Source organism: Eumetopias jubatus, unplaced genomic scaffold (genome assembly GCF_037043125.1).
Source record: "Eumetopias jubatus isolate StellerSeaLion01/CBP00866 unplaced genomic scaffold, mEumJub1_p1.0 scaffold_4, whole genome shotgun sequence".
Classification (NCBI taxonomy): Eukaryota; Metazoa; Chordata; class Mammalia; order Carnivora; family Otariidae; genus Eumetopias; species Eumetopias jubatus.
The window spans coordinates 10,343,031-10,360,226 of NW_028274810.1; the positions used below are offsets into that span (position 1 = coordinate 10,343,031).

Sequence of the window (17,196 nt, forward strand, 5' to 3'; positions counted from 1 at the left end):
CGCTGCGCTCGCGGGGCCCTGCAGCGGGTGGACGCACCAGCGTTACGGGGGCAGAGCGGGGGACGTGTCCTTCCGGCCGCCGGATCTCCGCCCTCTCTGCGCCCCCACCCCACGCCAGCCTCTCGGGGTCTCCCGGGGCCGGCTCCCGCCCCGCGCCCGGCCCGGGCCCCGCCCCCCGAAGGCCCCGCCCACGGCCCCTCGCGCTCCGCCCCCTCCCCGCCGGCTCCCGCCGCTCCCGGCGCTTCGAGCGCGGGCCTGGGGACTCGGGATCCCGCCGCCGGGGCCGCAGCATGGGGCGCTTCCGCGGGGGCCTGCGGTGCATCAAGTACCTGCTGCTCGGCTTCAACCTGCTCTTCTGGGTGAGACCCGGAGCCGGGCAGGCCGGGCAGGGGAGGGGCCGGGCGGGGGCGCGGGGCCGGGGTCCCCGGAGAGCTGGCAGCTGCGGCGTCCGAGCCGGGCTCCAGAAGGCTGGGTGTTCAAAAAGGCGGAGGTGAGGAAGAGGCAGACAAAGAGGGGGAGGGGAGAGATAGCGGGGGGGATGGAGCGGGGGGAGCGCAGAGGGAGGGAAAGATTGAGCAACAAGAAACGGTGAGAAGGGGGGGACACCTTGTGGCTCTTCCCTTTGAGGAACCTCCGCCTCAGCTGGTGACTCCAGGTGCGGGGACACCAACCCCTCCTCACCTCCTGAGGAGTCGCCCCCCCCTTTGCCTCCGGGGCACTCACCCCTTGTCGCTCTGCTTCTCCACTGCAGCCGGGGCCTGGCCAGGGCACTGGGAGAGAAACCCCTGTGCCCGAGCGGAGCGGGGGCTGCCAGGGGTGGTGCCCCAAACGCTGTGTGTGGAGACACCACCTGGCGGTGATGGTTTTGTTTAAGGAAATTGGGGGTAGGAATGAAAATGGCATGGGGGGGGCACGTGTCGTCCTTATTCTGGGTATTAGAGGAGGGTACCTGGCTGCGAGGAGGTGGTGGTGCTCTTCCGTGAAGCGGATGGACAGCAGAGAGGGGCTTCCAAAGGGCAGCAACATCTCCCCACAGTCCCTAGCCCACAGCCTCCGCTAAATACCACAGATGATCTCATTTGTTTGCATCAAACAAACATTCCCCGGATTAGTGGTTCACAGAGAGATAGGGGCCATGCCCCTTGTCTCCTATATTATTGGGACAAGGTTAGGGCCAGACCATCCCTAGATCTCTGGATACCCTGTCTCAGGTCCTGGAGGACTGTCAGACAAAGTCTAAAAATTATCTTGTCTGCACATTCCTCTTGGGCTTTCTCAAGAAACTGTCAGTCAGTGTCACTGCTCAGTTAGGCCCTGGGGGAAAATATAAATCTTGTGTTGGGTGAACAGGTTCCTAAGGCTAGTGGGGAGCAGCAGTGGCCTGGGTGCTTTGAAACAACCAGGAGAGAGGAGGATGGTGATTGTCCTATCTGCTCCAGGGAGTTTGTCTTCCCATGACTGCAACTAATTAATTATTGAATGATGGGCTCTGCTTGTGTCTGCCAACCCATTAGTCCAGATGCCTGGGTGACTCCAGCAACCCTAACCTCTCAAAAGACAACTTGCCATGCTCAGCATCCTTCAGCAGGGGAAGGTATGAAGGAGGCACCCCAAAGACAGCCCCTGAATTTTAAAAACACACATGGTTTTTTAACACCAGGCATTTATACTTAGCATACTACAGGGAGGGACATTTCTAAAGGTCCTTTAGGTTGTGCTTTTTAATAGTCTGGCTTAATTTTAAAAGCTGTTAATTATAGATGTCATGCTTCGGTGACACCCTTCGCTCTCACTGCTTACAAATTCAAAACAAGTTTTCTATCAGCCCCAGAAGGACTTCTCAGGCTGGGTTCAGTGCTTATTTAGTGCCTGGTGTTGTACCAGCCTTTCCAGGGGTCATGGGAAGCATTTACTGAATGTTTTCAGTGTGTCAGGGACAGTGCTAAGCACACTGGATTCGTTATTACACTTAATCCTCGCAACAATGCTCATGCATATAATATTGTCATCCCCATTTTTACACATGAGGAAACAGAGGCTCACGTAGGCTGACTTGCCCAAAGTCACATAGCTAATGTGTGGCAGAGGTGGGACTCAGACTCAGCCTCTGTGGTCCTAAGCACTGTGGCACATTACACTCCTAAGCGGCGGTTCCTGGACAAGAAGTATCAGCATCTCCTGGGAACTTGTCAGAAATACACATTTGCAGCTCCATTCTAGGCCAGCTGAAGCAGGAACTCTGGGGAAGGGACCCATAATCTACGTTAGCAAGCCCCCCCAGGTAATTCTGATGCTTGCTCAAGTTTGAGAACTGCTGTTAAACAATTATTAAATAAGTATTATAAAGATAATTTATAATATATAAATATAAATAAGTATATATAATTTGTAAATATAAAATGCTGTTCCCTAAGCTGCTAATGTTGTTAAGGAAATAAGTCCAATGCATATAGAACAACAAGTTAATAAGTATATAATCAAGTGACAAATGTCACACTTCTGGCCATAAGCCTAGTAAAGAGGGGAAGTAGGAACAAAGCAATGTTTGAGTGTCTGCCATGTGTTAGCCACTGGGGGTTAGACATGACCTTTTATATATATGATCTAATTAAGGAGTTCAGAGAAAGGTGGGGCACCTGTGTGGCTCAGTCAATTAAGCATCTGACTCTTGATTTTGGACTCAGGTCATGATCTCAGAGTGGTGAGATTGAGCCCCACATCAGGCTCAGCACTCAGCAAGGAGTCTGCTTGAGATTTTCTCTCCCTCTCTCTCTGACCCTCCCCCTTGCTCTCTCTCTCTCTTCCTCTCTCTGGAATAAATAAATCTTAAAAAAAAAAAAAAGAGTTCAGAGAAAGGATCACAGCAACAGCGAAGAGTCAGGACAGTCGTCCTGAAAAATAGGGTGTTTAAGCTGGACCTCAGAGGACTGGTAGAATGAAGGTGGGTAAGGCAAGGGGAGTGACAGGCCACCCACCAGCAGAGGAACAGCGTAAGGCTGAGTGTGACTACCATCTGACAAAGGGGTCAGGCCTGAGTGCAGAGATCCCAAGCAGGGTGTGCTTGAGTAAGTCACTCTTACTTCTCGGTGTCTGTTTGCTCATCTATACAATTGGGATAACAGGGTTGTCAGGAAGATTAAAATGAAATATGTAAGAGCCTGACCTCATCTTCTTATGAGTCTAGTACATAGTAAGTGCTCAAAAAAACATTGTTATTAGTGCCTGCACATAGGAGCATTCACTAAAAGTTAACTCTCTTTCCTGAGTCCCTTAATTTGGGGGAGTAGTATCTATGTTTGTGAAGTGACTTGCAGCTCGTCTTTGTTTTAGGATGACTACACATTATCCTCTCAATTTGTACCTGTGAATTTTCCCCACTAGAACTTGGAATACTTTGAGAGCAGGCTTTTTTTTATTATTATTATTCCGTTATGTTCACAGTTATATCTCCAGTGCCTAGAACAGAGCCTGGCATGCAGGATGCATTCAGTAAATATCTGTAGAATGAATGACTGAATCTGCAGGTTAGAGCACTTGGTACAAATGGCCTTCCCAATTTGCACTGAGGATAATCAGTGATCTGAGGACTGATCCTACCTCTTCCTGTGCATTAGCTGTTGATTTGTTCCTTGTTTGCACAGACTGAGCCCAGGACGGGGGTATGGGGCCTTCCTCTCTCCCAACTCCACGGGAGGGTGGGGACCAAGGGTGTCTGAAAAGTAGCAATTACAGGAGGCCTTCCCAAGTCTTAGACCTGCACCACCATAGGGAAAGGGCCAACTGAAACCAGTACATAATGCTTTAGGGGAAGGTGATTACTGGGGATAAATTATCTAGATATCTGCCTTCACCATAACTGAGGGAACCCGATTCCAGAAAAGCCCCACCCTAGTTTCTGAAGTTGTTTTTCCTGGTTGGAGGGGTTTGTGGGAAGTTTGGGGTAGGGGCAGAAGGCGGGGGCTGGTTTTCCTAGAAGGCTAGGCTTTCGCTGTGACTTCAAGTGTCTTATTCACTCACCCCTTTGCATGCTCGGGTGCCTGCCCTTCTGAGATATAAGGTCCCCCTCAGTGACCGCACTCTTTTTCCTATCAGGAACTCACCAGAAGGCAGGCAAGGAGGTGGGGGCGGGTGTGTTCTGTGATCTGCAATTTGTCCCCTTGGGTGACCACACTCTCTTTCCTATCAGGAACTCACCAGAAGGGAGGCAAGGAGGTGGGGGCGGGTGTGTTCTGTGATCTGCAATTTGACAAATGGATCTGCAGCCTCCTCTGGCAGCTTGGTTTAAGTAAGTTTCCCTAGGCTGTGCTCCTGATCTTATAAACATTCAGCTAGATCCTGCCAGAGCCAGCACAGCACTGCCTGGCCCAGGGCCGCTGACTGTATTCACCACTACATTTTTAAAAAACAAAAGTAAAGCCTGACCATGAACCCCACTAAATTCATTTCTGTTATCATGGTTGATGTCTAACCTGGAACCCCTCCCAACATCTGTCATGTCTAAACTCAGACGCTATAATCAGATAGCACAGCATATGCCCATGCTTCTCACTGGAATCACCTTTATTTTTTTTTTCCTCCGTTGCATAGCAATATAAATAAAACACCACAGTCCACCAAGCCACATATGTTGGTTTAAAGAAAAACCTGGGCGCTGTTTATTCCTTGCTTTATTGTTGTACGCTCAGCGTTTTCCTATCATTGTGCTGTACTGAGCAAGTCGGTGTTAGCAACCCACAGGAAGCAGGACTGTTCATTGTGGAAAGTCACAAGCCATATATGGCTTGTCTGAACTTGCTCTCCTTTCCTTCCCCGCCCCCCCCCCGCATTCGTGCAGCTTTGGGGGTTCAGTCAGTGATGCCTAACAGGTGCCGTTAGGAAAGATCGTGTCCCGTGAGCCTGGGAGTGAAAGGTGTTTGATGCGCCTTACCCAGGCTGCCTCCTCCTCTTTCTCAAACTTATTTCAGACCGTACTTTCAGAGCTACCACCTATCAGGAACACTGGTTTAAAAAAAAAAAAAAAAACCTGAAGAAAGTATTCTTTGGGGTCCACCCAAAAAGTTAGACTGCCCCAGAAGGCAGATAGGAATTTCCTTGGTCTTCTTGTAGGATAGTCTTCATTTCTGATTTCTGTCAAGGCAGGAAGACAGCAGTAGAGGCCAGCCTCCCCTAATGTGGACGAGAGGGGCCTGGAGTGGCCTGAAGGGGCAAGGAGCCTATGACAGGGGCCAGTGTGCAAAGGCTAGAGGTAGAGGGCCAGCAGTCCAGCAGCCCTTGAATAGGCCCAGGCAAGATGGCCGTTCAAAGCCAGAAACTCAAAGCCAGGAAGGTCGATGCTGACATCACACTGCCGGGGTTGACTCTTGCCTGTATTATTTACTACCTAGGAGACCTCGGGCATGTTGTTTAGCCTACGTGAGCCTCAGTTTTCTCATCTGGAAAATGGACATAATTAAGTACCAACATTGATCTGTGATTTTTGTGCAGATAAAATGAGTTAATACATGTCGAGTAGTAAATAGTATGGTCCACGTACATCATTAATACTCAATTATGTAAGATATTAGTAGTGGTCATATTTAAGCACTGGAAGCACAGGTAGAAACCAGAATCCAAGAGGTTCATAAAAGTAAAGAGAAGTGGCAAGTAGGTGTCCTAGGTCCAACCAGCCAAGAAAAAGAACAAGAGTTGCATAGCTTCTCAAGGGCATGGAATGCAAAGGAGAGATTTCCTCCTCTGCAGGCACTTGGGAAGCATATGCCGACGACCTACTCTGTGCCCTGTACCCTGGCAAGTGCCTGGGCATTCAAAAATGACGAAGACACAGTCTTTGACCTTGAGGCACTCATGCCTCTATTCACTGCTCCATTTTGCCTTTGACTAGTTTATTTCCTCTCTAGTGTCTTGGCTCCTTGAGGCAGTGACTGTTTCTTGCTGGGATCATCCTTCTCGCATCCCTCAGCACCTAGAAGAGGTTAAAGCAGTCACTGGCAAAGCTCCAGCTCACAGGACTGTGTGCACCAACGCCAGCATAGGAACTGCTTATTTATTCCCTGCCCTGCTTCTCTGCTACTGAGAGGAAGACCTTGGTGATTGGTGACCCTCTAATTTCAGTGTGTATGCAAATCATCTGAGGATCTTGTCCAAGTACATATTCTGTTCAGTGGGTCTTTTTTTTTTTAAAGGCTTATTTATTTATTTATTTATTTATTTCAGAGAGAGAGAGAGAGAGAGAGAGACATATGCGCATGAGCATGCAAGAGGGGGAGGGGCAGAGGGAAAGGGAGATAGAGAATCCAAGCAGACTCCCTGCTGAGCGCAGACATGGAGCTCAGTCCCAGGACCCTGAGATCATGACCTGAGCTGAAATCAAGAGCCTGACACTTAACCAACTGAGCCACCCAGGCGCCCCAGGAAGTCTGCATTTCCAACAAGCCTCCAGGTGATGCTGATGCTACTGGCCTAGGGAATACACTCTGAGAACCATTGGTAAAGACCTCCTGGTGGCTCACATTTCTGAATGGGGCAGAGAGAACCCTTCGTCTTGGCTTCCTTATGGCACTTCTCTTAATTCCAGTTACGATTTTACCATTATTGTTTTAAGACCTTTTTTTTTCATATTAAGACATGATGGCTTCTAGAATTACTAGGTGGCCACATGTTCATTGTCCATTGCATTTCACTGTGTAATTCTAGAACATCCATGCAGTGTCTTTGGGTCTCAAACTACGTGTGGCAAAAGAGAACATGACCTCTGTCCCCTACCTTAATGTTGACAATTAATATCACAACAGGGCTGTTCTCCTAAAGTAAATGATGCTGTATTGATTACTGAGACCATATCATGGTTGCTAAGGAATCAGGAGAAAGAATAGAGGAAGAAGCAAGTAAAATGAGAATATCAGATTGGCTAGGAGCACATCTTACAGATGAGTAAGGGTTACCTTGGCCCACCTTTTCATCCTTTTTGGATTTAATTGGGAACAAAACTAATAATGCTAATTAACGTTCATTTGGTCTTTTAGTTTACAAAATGCTTTCACAAGCATTATCCCATTTGATCATGAATTGCAGCAATCCCATGAAATAATGTAATTATCCCCATGTTACAGACATAGAAGCTGAAAGTCAGGCCCAGTATATGAGAGAAGCAGGAGAGCTAGGTTGAAACCACTACTGATCAGTTTAAGGCAGAGGAAAAGCAAGATGGGAGTTGAGAAAAGATATGTATCAAGAGACGTTTTTAAACTTAATTTCAGTAGCAAAAACTTGAAGGAGAGTAAGCGTGATATAAATGTAAGCTGTATGCTGCTGCTTTCCTGAGCACATTTTGTACACTGGTTCCTTTAATCCTCACAATGGCCCCCTGAAATAACAGCTGTTGTCACACAGGAGGAAGCAGAGGTCCAGAGAATTTAAAGAGACTTGCCAGGGACTCAGAGCCAGCCAGCAGCAGGGCTGGGTTCTGTGTGTGGCCCCAGAGTCTATGCTGTCCCCCACTCCAAACTGCAGACGAACAGGAAAGAAGGTTGGAGAGAAAGTGTGTGAATTCCAATATGGCGGCTAGGCTACTAATCACACGTGGCTATTCAAATTTAAATTCATGAATACTAAAAGAGATTTAATACTCAGCTCCTACATCACAGTAGCCACATGTCAAGTGCTTGATAACCATAGGTGGCGAGTGGCTGCAATACTGGAGAGCACAGATTGAGGACGTTACATGTACATCACTGGAGAAAGTTCTATTGGAGAGCTCTAGGCTAGATATAGTTATTCTTTTTCTCTAAACCATTTTTCTATTTATCTCTTATTGGGTCTTATAAAACTAAAACTAAAGAGAGAGAGGGGAGCATGGCTTCTAGAAAGGGGCACTGACATATTGAGTATAGATCATTTAGAAAACTCAAGGGATTCTAGCTGTCCTGGAAAGAGCGTAGAGCTAAAATAAAAATGAGTAGAGAAAGGCAGCAGAGGACTTTGTTATTGGTACTATGGGAGTGGTGTTTCCTACCTTGGGTAAGATTCAGTTTTCAGTTTGAATGTAACATTAGCAAGTCTACCACCATAGTAACACTAAGTGCCAGGCACTCCCCGTTCTAAATGTGAAACCCGAACTCGTTTAACCTCTTAGGGAGGCACTATTATTACCTCCACTTTGCAGAGGAAGAAGCTGAGGGTTTAAGCAATCAAGTGTCTTGCCCAAGATCACAGACAGAACCCAATTCAAATCTAGGAAGCCTAGAACTCCCCCTTTTTTATCTGCTGCAACTTCTCGACACCACGACACCACAGCGCTCTATGGTGGATGTTTTTGTTATCATTCTGTGTCCGGGCATCACTATGCAGTCTGAATACTCAGAAGAGGTAAAAGTTTCTGGAAGAGCAGTTGGCAGTATTCCAAAGGGCATGCCAAGTCGTCCTCCCCATCATAATGGTGATTGGGAAAGAGTCAGCTTATAAACTGGGGCAAGGGAATTGGGCAGGGATGGCAGAATCCCCAGCGGGGCAGGGCCTGGTGCCTTGCAAGCTACTGGCACTCAGCCAGGAAGCCCACTTGCTCGCACTGCACATGCTCGAATGGGTCCTATCCCCCCACAAATGACTCAGTGCTGCCTGCCTTCAGGACAAAAATGGTTTCTGGCAAGATTGCTGTGAAGTAAAAGCTGGACTTTCATGATTTCTCCGGGATTCCATCCAAGCTAACTTTTTAATAAACCAAAGCATTTAGGCTTGTTCCAGAGGCTAACCTGAGTTCTACCTGAAACGTTTTTTTCCTGCCATTGACTCTCAGGAACAACTAAAACTGGGTGTAAATCATTTTCATTGATTGACATGTAAGAATCATATTTATCTCAAGAGTAGTTCTCTCAAACTACCTTGAACAATATTAGGCTGTAAAACAAATATCGTTAAACGCCTAGTCTTTGCTCACAGGCAGCTCAATAGAGATGAGACCTCACAGCCGGCATTGTATCCCTCAGGGTGAGTGTTTACTCAGAGGGCGAGCCTGAGATAAGAGCCAGCCCATGTTGCCAGGAGGAAGTCAAAGAATGTCCACAAGGTTATTACTGTCCTGGAAATCATCGCTAGGTAAGGTAAGGCAGACCTTGGATTTCGTTCACTCTGGTGACTTGGTGGATTGGATCTTAATTCTGTATGTATTTGATCTTCACTTAATCAAGCCATCTGCTCCCTGGAATCACGAGCCAGCAGTCTGATATTTGTGTTGCTGTCAAAGACAACTATCCCGCCACCCTCTTTCTCCTAATTCTTGCTGGTCTTTCCTCCCTCCTCCTTTGCCCTGTATTTCTTTAGAGAAGAGGCCTTGTGTAGAACCACTGAATAAACTCAACACATTTCCCACCGCCTGTGTTGGATCTGCTTTGTCATGACAGCAAGCTTTCCCCCACCCCAGGTTAGTTTCTTTCCCCTGAGCCCGGAATGCCCCCAGCCCTTCCACACTGCCTCACAGCAATGCCAGTCGATCCACACAAGTCAACTTCCTAACAACCTAAGCAAACCGAAGAAGGTATGTTTGGCTCAACTACATAGCCCCTCATTCCTTCCAGAGATGAATAGCACACTCCTGATTCGGTCATGGTTGTGATTGCAGAACGCTACCATCAGGATGGAGAATTCAACACTGATTGGTTTTAAAATATATCCTTACCTGAAGGAAGTCTTTCGGGAATTTCTTAGCGTGAGCTTGTTCTCATGGAATCGTTATGAGAAAAATAATAGGGAAAATCAGAAACCCTGGTCCCTAACAGGTACATTTCCAAGCTAACAGCCGCTTCATCACAGGCTGCCACAGCGCGGCCTCGCGGCCCCATCTCATCTGCTCCTGACGTCAAGGCGAAGGCAGCAAGCTTCCCTGGAGGTGGTTTTGCATGGATGTCCTATGGCATTGGGCTCTTGTATGTCTTCTGACAGAATCCTTGATTTCGAGAAAGTGCCGTCTGACTCCTTGCCTTGCTCTTGAATAAGAGGATGAAAATCTTGGGAGCTGGCTTTCCTCTTGCAGAAAATTAGTGTCATCTTCCAGAGCAAATGTGCTTCTGACTTTTGCCTGCTAAAAGGATGGAACTCCATTCACCTTATGGTATCATAATGTGGTTTGAAATCAGACCAAGACTGTGCGTGCTCATTACCTGATTGCGTCTGGGATGGGAATTGCCACCAAGAGCAAGTATTGGCTTAAAAGCTTTTAATGAAAACTCTAGGTTATAGTGTCATTTCCAGCTTTCTGTGACTTCATTGCAAAGAAGAGAATTGCAGATGTGGTGGGTTATGTAGACATCCGGTGTTCACCCTGGGGAAGCAAGAACAGAAAATTGACCTTGTTCATTCTTGCATTCAAGTGCTTTGTGTGCATGCTGCTCTAATTGCATTAGGCATTCATAAGCCTCTGCCTCTAAAGGGCAGGTGTGGCTGTACCCTTGGTGTCCGTGCATGAGGCACGGCACACATCCCCACAGGCTTAAGAAAACACAGAACTGATACTACATGCCCTAGTTTTGTTCTGTTTTTCTGTGGGAAAGTACTTTGCTGAGTCTATTCAACAGTATGTTCACACTGTGCCTTCCGAGGTGTCTGTACAGTGTTTCCCAGGTGCAGATATTTTTGAAAATAGTACTTTGCAAAGGATTCCCATGGGGGCAATCACTCCTGACAGCCTGTCTTAATCAAGTCAGGTTGCCATTAAAAAAAATACACACACACGCACACACACGCACACACACGCACACACACACCCCACAGAGTGCCTTACACAACAGGAATGGATTTCTCACAATCCTGGAGGCTGGAAGGTCAAGATCAAGGTATCGGCCGATCAAGGTATTGGTGAAAGCTTTCTTCCTGCTTCCAGATGGCTGCCTTCTCACTGTGTCTTCACATGACAGAAACGGAGAGAAAGAGGGAGTATTCTGGGCTCTCTTACAAGAGAATCCCATCATGGGGTCTCAGCCTCATGACCTCATCTAGACCTAATCACCTCTTAAAGGCCCCACCTCCAAATATCATCACACTGGAGGCCAGGCTTCAACAGATGAATCTGGGCGGGAGACAAAATTCAGTCCGTAGCACAGCCTAATCGGTACCTTTGTGAAGGCCCTCCACTCTTTCCTGGAACAGATGTCTGTTGGGAGCCTGCTCTGCACACAGAGGTTAAGTGCAGTATACACACTGTCCCTATGCCCATGCAGCTCAGGCCTTCATTTTTTTTTAATTCCAGAAATATTTAAATAGAAATAGTTATATGAGACATGAAGGCAGGTACATACCCAGGCCAGGGTAGGCTCCCCAGAGAAAGTGACTTCAGAGCTGACAGCTGGGGCAGGGGTGGGGAGAGGGTTTAGCTAGGTGGACAGGTAGGGGAAAAGAGCTTTCTAAGCTAAAGAAATAGCAGGAGCAGAGACCCCCAAGTGGAAGAGGCAACTGAAACCTTGTGGCTAGAGGATCTGAGGACAGTTGTCCCCCATCTAGGTGAAAAAACATATGCTGTGTGAGAACTTCCCCAAGGAAGCTTTTTACCCAGAAAGGGGGCTTTCTGCTGGGGTTAGTAACCAGATAGCAGAGTGGTGTGTCTCAGGGTTGTCATCAGGGTTGGCTGGCCTCCTCTGGGTGCGGTGGGGGTGGGGGTAAGCTAGGAAGCCGGGGGGACCCAGTTCTGACAGCAATCTTAGCCTTTTTGCATCTCAGCACTGCCTGATTTCCAACTTAGTGCCAAGAACCAAGTTTGTGATTCATGAAATCTTTTTTTTTAAGTGAAAAAAAAATGTGTCCTCAAGATAGAACATTTCATCAGCAATCCCAGGAAAGTAGAAGTAAATACAGTAAAGTAAAACCGAAATCCTTTAACAAGTTCTGCTTCGTGTTAAATGACCTGTTTCTGACAGATAGCCATTACTTAAAGGAAACTTCTGGCCCATCCACTTTGCTTTAAATGCTTTCTGAGCAGGTCGGTAGTCCTCTCTTCTGCTACTTCTGTTTTAGAAGACAAACTGTCTTCTCTAAAAACATATGCTTACAATTTGCAATTTTGTGTCCGGCAGACTCTGGAATATGGTTAGAAACTGAAATCACTTGCCGGTGAAGATGCATAGTATAATTGTATCTGGTGACCCCCCCCCCATTTAATAACATGGATTGATATGTCACTGTTCCTTTCACTGCTGCTTTTTTTTTTCTATTTTATTTCTTTTTAAATAATGGGTACACTTTTGCCCTTGGAATCCTGTCTCATCACATTCTCTGAGTTCCTAACACACAGCTGACACTCAGGAAAGAAATGTGACACAAAGAAATGATGATATCCAGCATCTTCTCTTGGGCTGGTTCTGTGACTGAATTCTCACCTGCAAGGTTAGTGTCCCTCCTAGACCACCCAGTAGGAATCAGCTTCTCCACGAGCCCCTGAGATCCTCCTGAGAAGGAGCTGGATCTTCCTTTCCTATTAATCCTTGGCTCCTGGCTCACAATAGATGCTCGATAAATGTTTATTAAGTGACTAGCGTCAAAGTCCCACTCATGCTGCTGTACAAAATAGTGCATTCCTGGAAAAACAACATTTCTAGTGATAATTATTCCAAAGGCATGGGGATTGGTACTAGTCCTGGAAGCAGGGCAGCCCTCAGCCACGTTCTTTAGTCAGTAGAGTGGATCCTTCTGGTCCTCACTGCTCACCACATCCACTCCCCAGCTTCGCCGCCCTCACCCTCGGCCATCAGGTCTTTATCTCTGGCTCCTCGCTGTCTGGCATCAGGGAGCACTCATGCTCCCAGTTGATTCCATCAGAATGAATAGCTCCCGTCTCCCCTCCCTCGAGGCCCTGCCATGGACTTTCCAAGATGGTAGCAGGCTAAGAAGAAGCCATGGGCCATGCATGGTCTGCCCCAACTTGGCCTTTTCCAACCCCAGATTCCTCTTTGCCCAAGACAGGCTCCAGGTAAGGAAGCGAAGCCTTACCCATGCAGTTCCCTCTGTCTGGTGTTCACTCCTCCCTCCAGTCCTCCCCTGCTCAAGGACATCAAATTCATTCTTCATGGTGTAAATCAAAACAGAATGTCTTCTGCTGAACACCGATTGTCGTGCTTTGCTCTGCTCCCTAGGCAGTGTGACGCTCTTCCCCTGAGCACACTTCCTGCATTATATTGCACATACCCATTTATGGGATTAGCTCCCATGTGAGACTGTGAGTCCTGGCTTTCATCATTGATTCCCTGAAGCCTAACACATCCCCAATCCGGACCGCAGTTGATTCCTTGAAAGACAGGAAGGAGTTGAGAGCAGGGGCAAGAGAAGGAAAGGGCAGCTTCTCATTCCTTACTTGTTCTAACGTTGCCTAAGGGGCAATGTTGCGGCTGAGATTAAGAGAAGAAAGAACAGGGAACAGAGGGGTTTGGGTCTAGAAGGGGTTAAAATTTTTCATGGGCCTGAAGGCTTCCCCCATATCATTTAGTGAGATGTCTCTTCCGGGGCTTGGGATACACAGAGCAATGGGACTTCATAACACTTTAGCCTTGCTCACGTTGCTCCTGACTTGGTCTGGAACTGGGGTGAATTTTTTCAATTCAATTCCATTTCTAGGATGAGGCAGATCAACCAAAGCCCAGTGACCAGAGTATAACCGGAGCCTTATAGGAATGGTGAGTTTGGAAAGACCAAAGGGCTACGTGGTCTCTGTTGATGTCACTTTCCAAAGCAGTGATCGCTGTTGTCACGAGCAACCTCAGGTCTGATGGGTCCTCACCCACGTATTACTGACATGGCCAGTGGCTGTGTGCTGGGAGGATTCCCTCTACACAGTGATGACATTCAGTTAAGCCACAGTTTCCTTGACCCGGGAGGAAACCCGTGTGGTTTGGGGTTGGGGGTGTGGATGAGCAAGCGCAGATTTTTTCTCATTGCCCCATGGCTTGAAATTGCAACCTCTCTTTTAATTTTCCATTATGCATCAAATACATCTGTGCCAGAAGTGGACAAATGTATTCCGTCTGGGAGGATGATCCCAGACAGCAATAAATTAGAGTCTGTGTACAGACATACCAAAAATGTGGCCGCGTGGTAGGGTGTCCCTGGGACCAGTCACCTCCTCCACAGTCGGTTTGGTGGCTGTAGGCCTTGGCCTGATGCCTCTGTCAATAGATTTTGCTTTGTATTTGGAAACTGTCTTTCCATCAAGTCACCACAGAGGCAAAATGGGGAGGGTTGCCTGTGTGGCTTTGCTGGGCATATCTGTCCCAGGCAGCCTCGGGAGCTTCCAGGACAGTGCCTTCCCAAGGGCATCACTCTCTTTCCTGCACCAGAGCAGCAATGACCTCAAAGCTGGTTTCCTCCCAAAGTAGAATACGGCCCAAGAAAACCCTCTCCACTTTTTCTGGATGGAGCAGATAAACTACCATATAATGCATCGAGGAAACAACATTTTTAAATGTACAAGAGTAATTACATGCTTCATGCAGACGATTTAAAAGATAGAGTGAAAAGAAAAAAGCCACCTGTAATCCTACCTTCAAAGATAAATACTGTGAATGTTTTAGCCTGACTTCTTTCAATATTTTTCCATGCCATGCTACCCTTTTAAAAAGGCAAAACTCTTTTAAAGCTGGTTGAGTCCAGCTCCTTTAGCTGTCCCTCACATTATCCAATTAGTGCTTTCCTCTGAGTACTGGAAACTTTTACTTATTCCACATGAGAGAGTCCAGCTGGTTGAGCTCTAGCCCCTCTGACTCCTCACTGAAGTCACGCCGCTCTTCTGAAGAAGCTGGCCTGGAGGGGAGAGAAGAGAATGACTAAGGCCTTCTATAAGTCCAGCCAGAGAACCCCAAAGGGCAGCCCCAGGTCTTGACATGCAGCCCTGCCAATAGAGGGACCCTGTGTACAAAGGGCTCTGGTCTGCCCCTGACTTTGATACCATTTGTCCTTATTAAACCTCTACTTGTCTGACTTCATCCTGTCCTGTTGCCAGCATCTGTGTCTGCTCTTCGGAGAGGGACAGCCTCTAAACTGTTCATCTGGTGACAGGCTAGGGGCCCCCCACACTGTTGGAGGTCAGGGACAGGGACAGCCTCGAAACTGTTGATCTGGTGACAGGCTAGGGAGCCCCACACTAACTAGATGGGTTGGCAGAACCAGGAGGCAGTCTTTATATCTGCTTACTTCCCCGTGTGACTTGAGTCCAGAAGGTGCCCAGCAAATGTCTGTTGCTTGATTGACGTGATGCAATTCGGGGTGGGTGCTTGTGGTGGGAGCCTGCCGGCAGGCAGTCCCCACAATCCTACAATGGTAGAAAAGACCCAGCGTTGATGCGGAGCCTCACAAAAGCCCCGAGTCACCCAGAGGAAGCAGGCAATGACTCTACCAGCCACTGCCTGTACCAGCCACACAGCCTCACCATGAGCCACACAGCACACAGACCATGCTTTTTCAGAAAAGTTTTTTTTCCTTTCTCACTTTCCATAGAAACTCAAAATAGCAACCAAAAAAAAAAAAAAAAACCCAAAACAAAACAGAACAAAAAATGGCCAAGCTCCCTCTCTGCCTGCAAAACCATCCCCAGGCAATGCAGTGACCCTGGAGGCCCTGGGGAGAAAGTGTTCTAGATGTCTCTGAAACCGCTTTCTAAGTGGTACTGCACACTCCTGAGGTGTGGGCAGGTCCTGAAGGTTGTGTGTTTCCTTCTAATTTAGAAGAGTGGGTTTCCACCAGGTCTGAGAGTTCCTCTTGCTGTTGGCAACCCAGAGGCTGAAACACAGTCCCTCTCACAGTGATGCTGGTGAGGAGGTCTGGGGTCCCCAGCAAGGGACAACAGGGCAGGGGGCAGATGCCTTCCAGGGGGACTGTTATTGGAACATTCTTTTTGAAATGCCTCCCCGGGCAGTGCTGTCTATACCCAGAAACCACAGGGCAGCCCAGCAGAACGGGGACAACTCAGCTTGGAATCAGGAAACCCTAGTTCTGATAATACCGTCAGGGACCTGGGGGGCTTTGAGCTCATCGTTTCTCCTCCCCCAGGAAACGTGAAGGGCAGACAAGCTGATTTCTAAAGGGATAGCCTTTTCCAGCCTCAGCACTCTGTGCCCACAGCCCACTCCTGGGCTATGCCTACCCTGTCCCCTTCCATTTGCTGAAAACCAGTGTTGTTTCCCTTTTTTCCCTTTCAGTTGGCAGGGTCGGCTGTCATTGGTTTTGGACTATGGTTTCGGTTTGGAGGCACCATGAAGGATTTCTCATCGGAAGACAAGTCCCCAGAGTATTTCTACATGGGTGAGTGACTTCAGCTTCCCTGAGCGTGACCTGGAGCTGCCCCAGAGGCTTAGAGCAGAACCTGCACCTGGACTTCCATGGGAGGGGAAGTGAGGAGGCAAAACTGAGTCCTGTAGACTCTCTCTGGCCCAGGGGCCGGAGGGGCTCTGTGGTCAGGGCAGGCAAGGACCCTGCACCCCTAGCCTGCCCGCTCCTCACATGGTTCATCGAAATCAAGAAAGACCAGTGTGGGAGGACGGACCCACTGTGCTTCTTTCAGCCACCACTCATTTCCAAAGAAATTCGAAGACTCCTTTTTGCCCACTGAGCAAAGTGGATGCTCCACAAAGTCAGTTACACATCCATCCATCTGGGCTGATGTGGCCCCTGGCGAGTGAGGGGTTTATTTGTGATCTTGTATTTTAAGTTGTGCATGAGGGAGACATAATTCCAAGTGAAGAGACATTTCAAGGTTCAGAGGTACTCACTTCCTCCCTAACTAGAGACTGCAAAGGGCAGGGCTCCCCTGGGGATGAGGCCACCTCCCTCCCAGCTGTAGGGAAGGGGTGAGGCGTGGGGGGTGGCCTGCAATTCTGAGACAATGTGGTAAATAGGGGCTGAGCATTTCCCTGGGTTTAGTCCCTCTGATCTACTTCTCGTCTTCTTCTGCGGGCTGTCCTCACTCTCCAGCTGAGTACACCCAGGCTCGAGATTTCAAAAAGCCTGAGACCATTGTCACTACAGGTCATAGTCCTATGTGTCTGGCCATTCCAAGGTCTGCGCCAGCCACAGAGTACATAGAGTATGGGGAGAAGCAGGGTCCTGTGCAGGTCATTTGCTCCCGGTTCCAGAAAAGCAGCGTCTGCTTCCCGGGAGGGAAGGAGCCCCCAGGCTCACCCCGAGCCTCGTAAAGTGCTGCTCACAGCTCTGCTGCTTCCTCTTCCCAGC

General features: G+C 48.2%; 1 protein-coding gene across 6 annotated transcripts in view; it reads left to right on the top strand.

The window, feature by feature from the left end:
* Window positions 1-233: 233 nt before the first annotated feature.
* The window catches only part of TSPAN2 (tetraspanin 2), a 62,433-nt gene continuing 45,470 nt past the window's right edge, over window positions 234-17,196 (top strand). For 4 of the 6 annotated variants that reach the window (XM_028102163.2, XM_028102167.2, XM_088022323.1 and 1 more), the window contains exons 1-2: window positions 234-359; window positions 16,167-16,269. In XM_028102163.2, coding sequence (XP_027957964.1) covers window positions 291-359; window positions 16,167-16,269 — 172 coding nt within the window. In that variant the 5' untranslated portion in view covers window positions 234-290. Of the gene's footprint in view, window positions 360-8,981; window positions 9,096-13,590; window positions 13,650-16,166; window positions 16,270-17,196 lie in introns of all 6 variants that reach the window. The other 2 variants (XM_028102164.2, XM_028102165.2) reach the window with 2 other exon arrangements.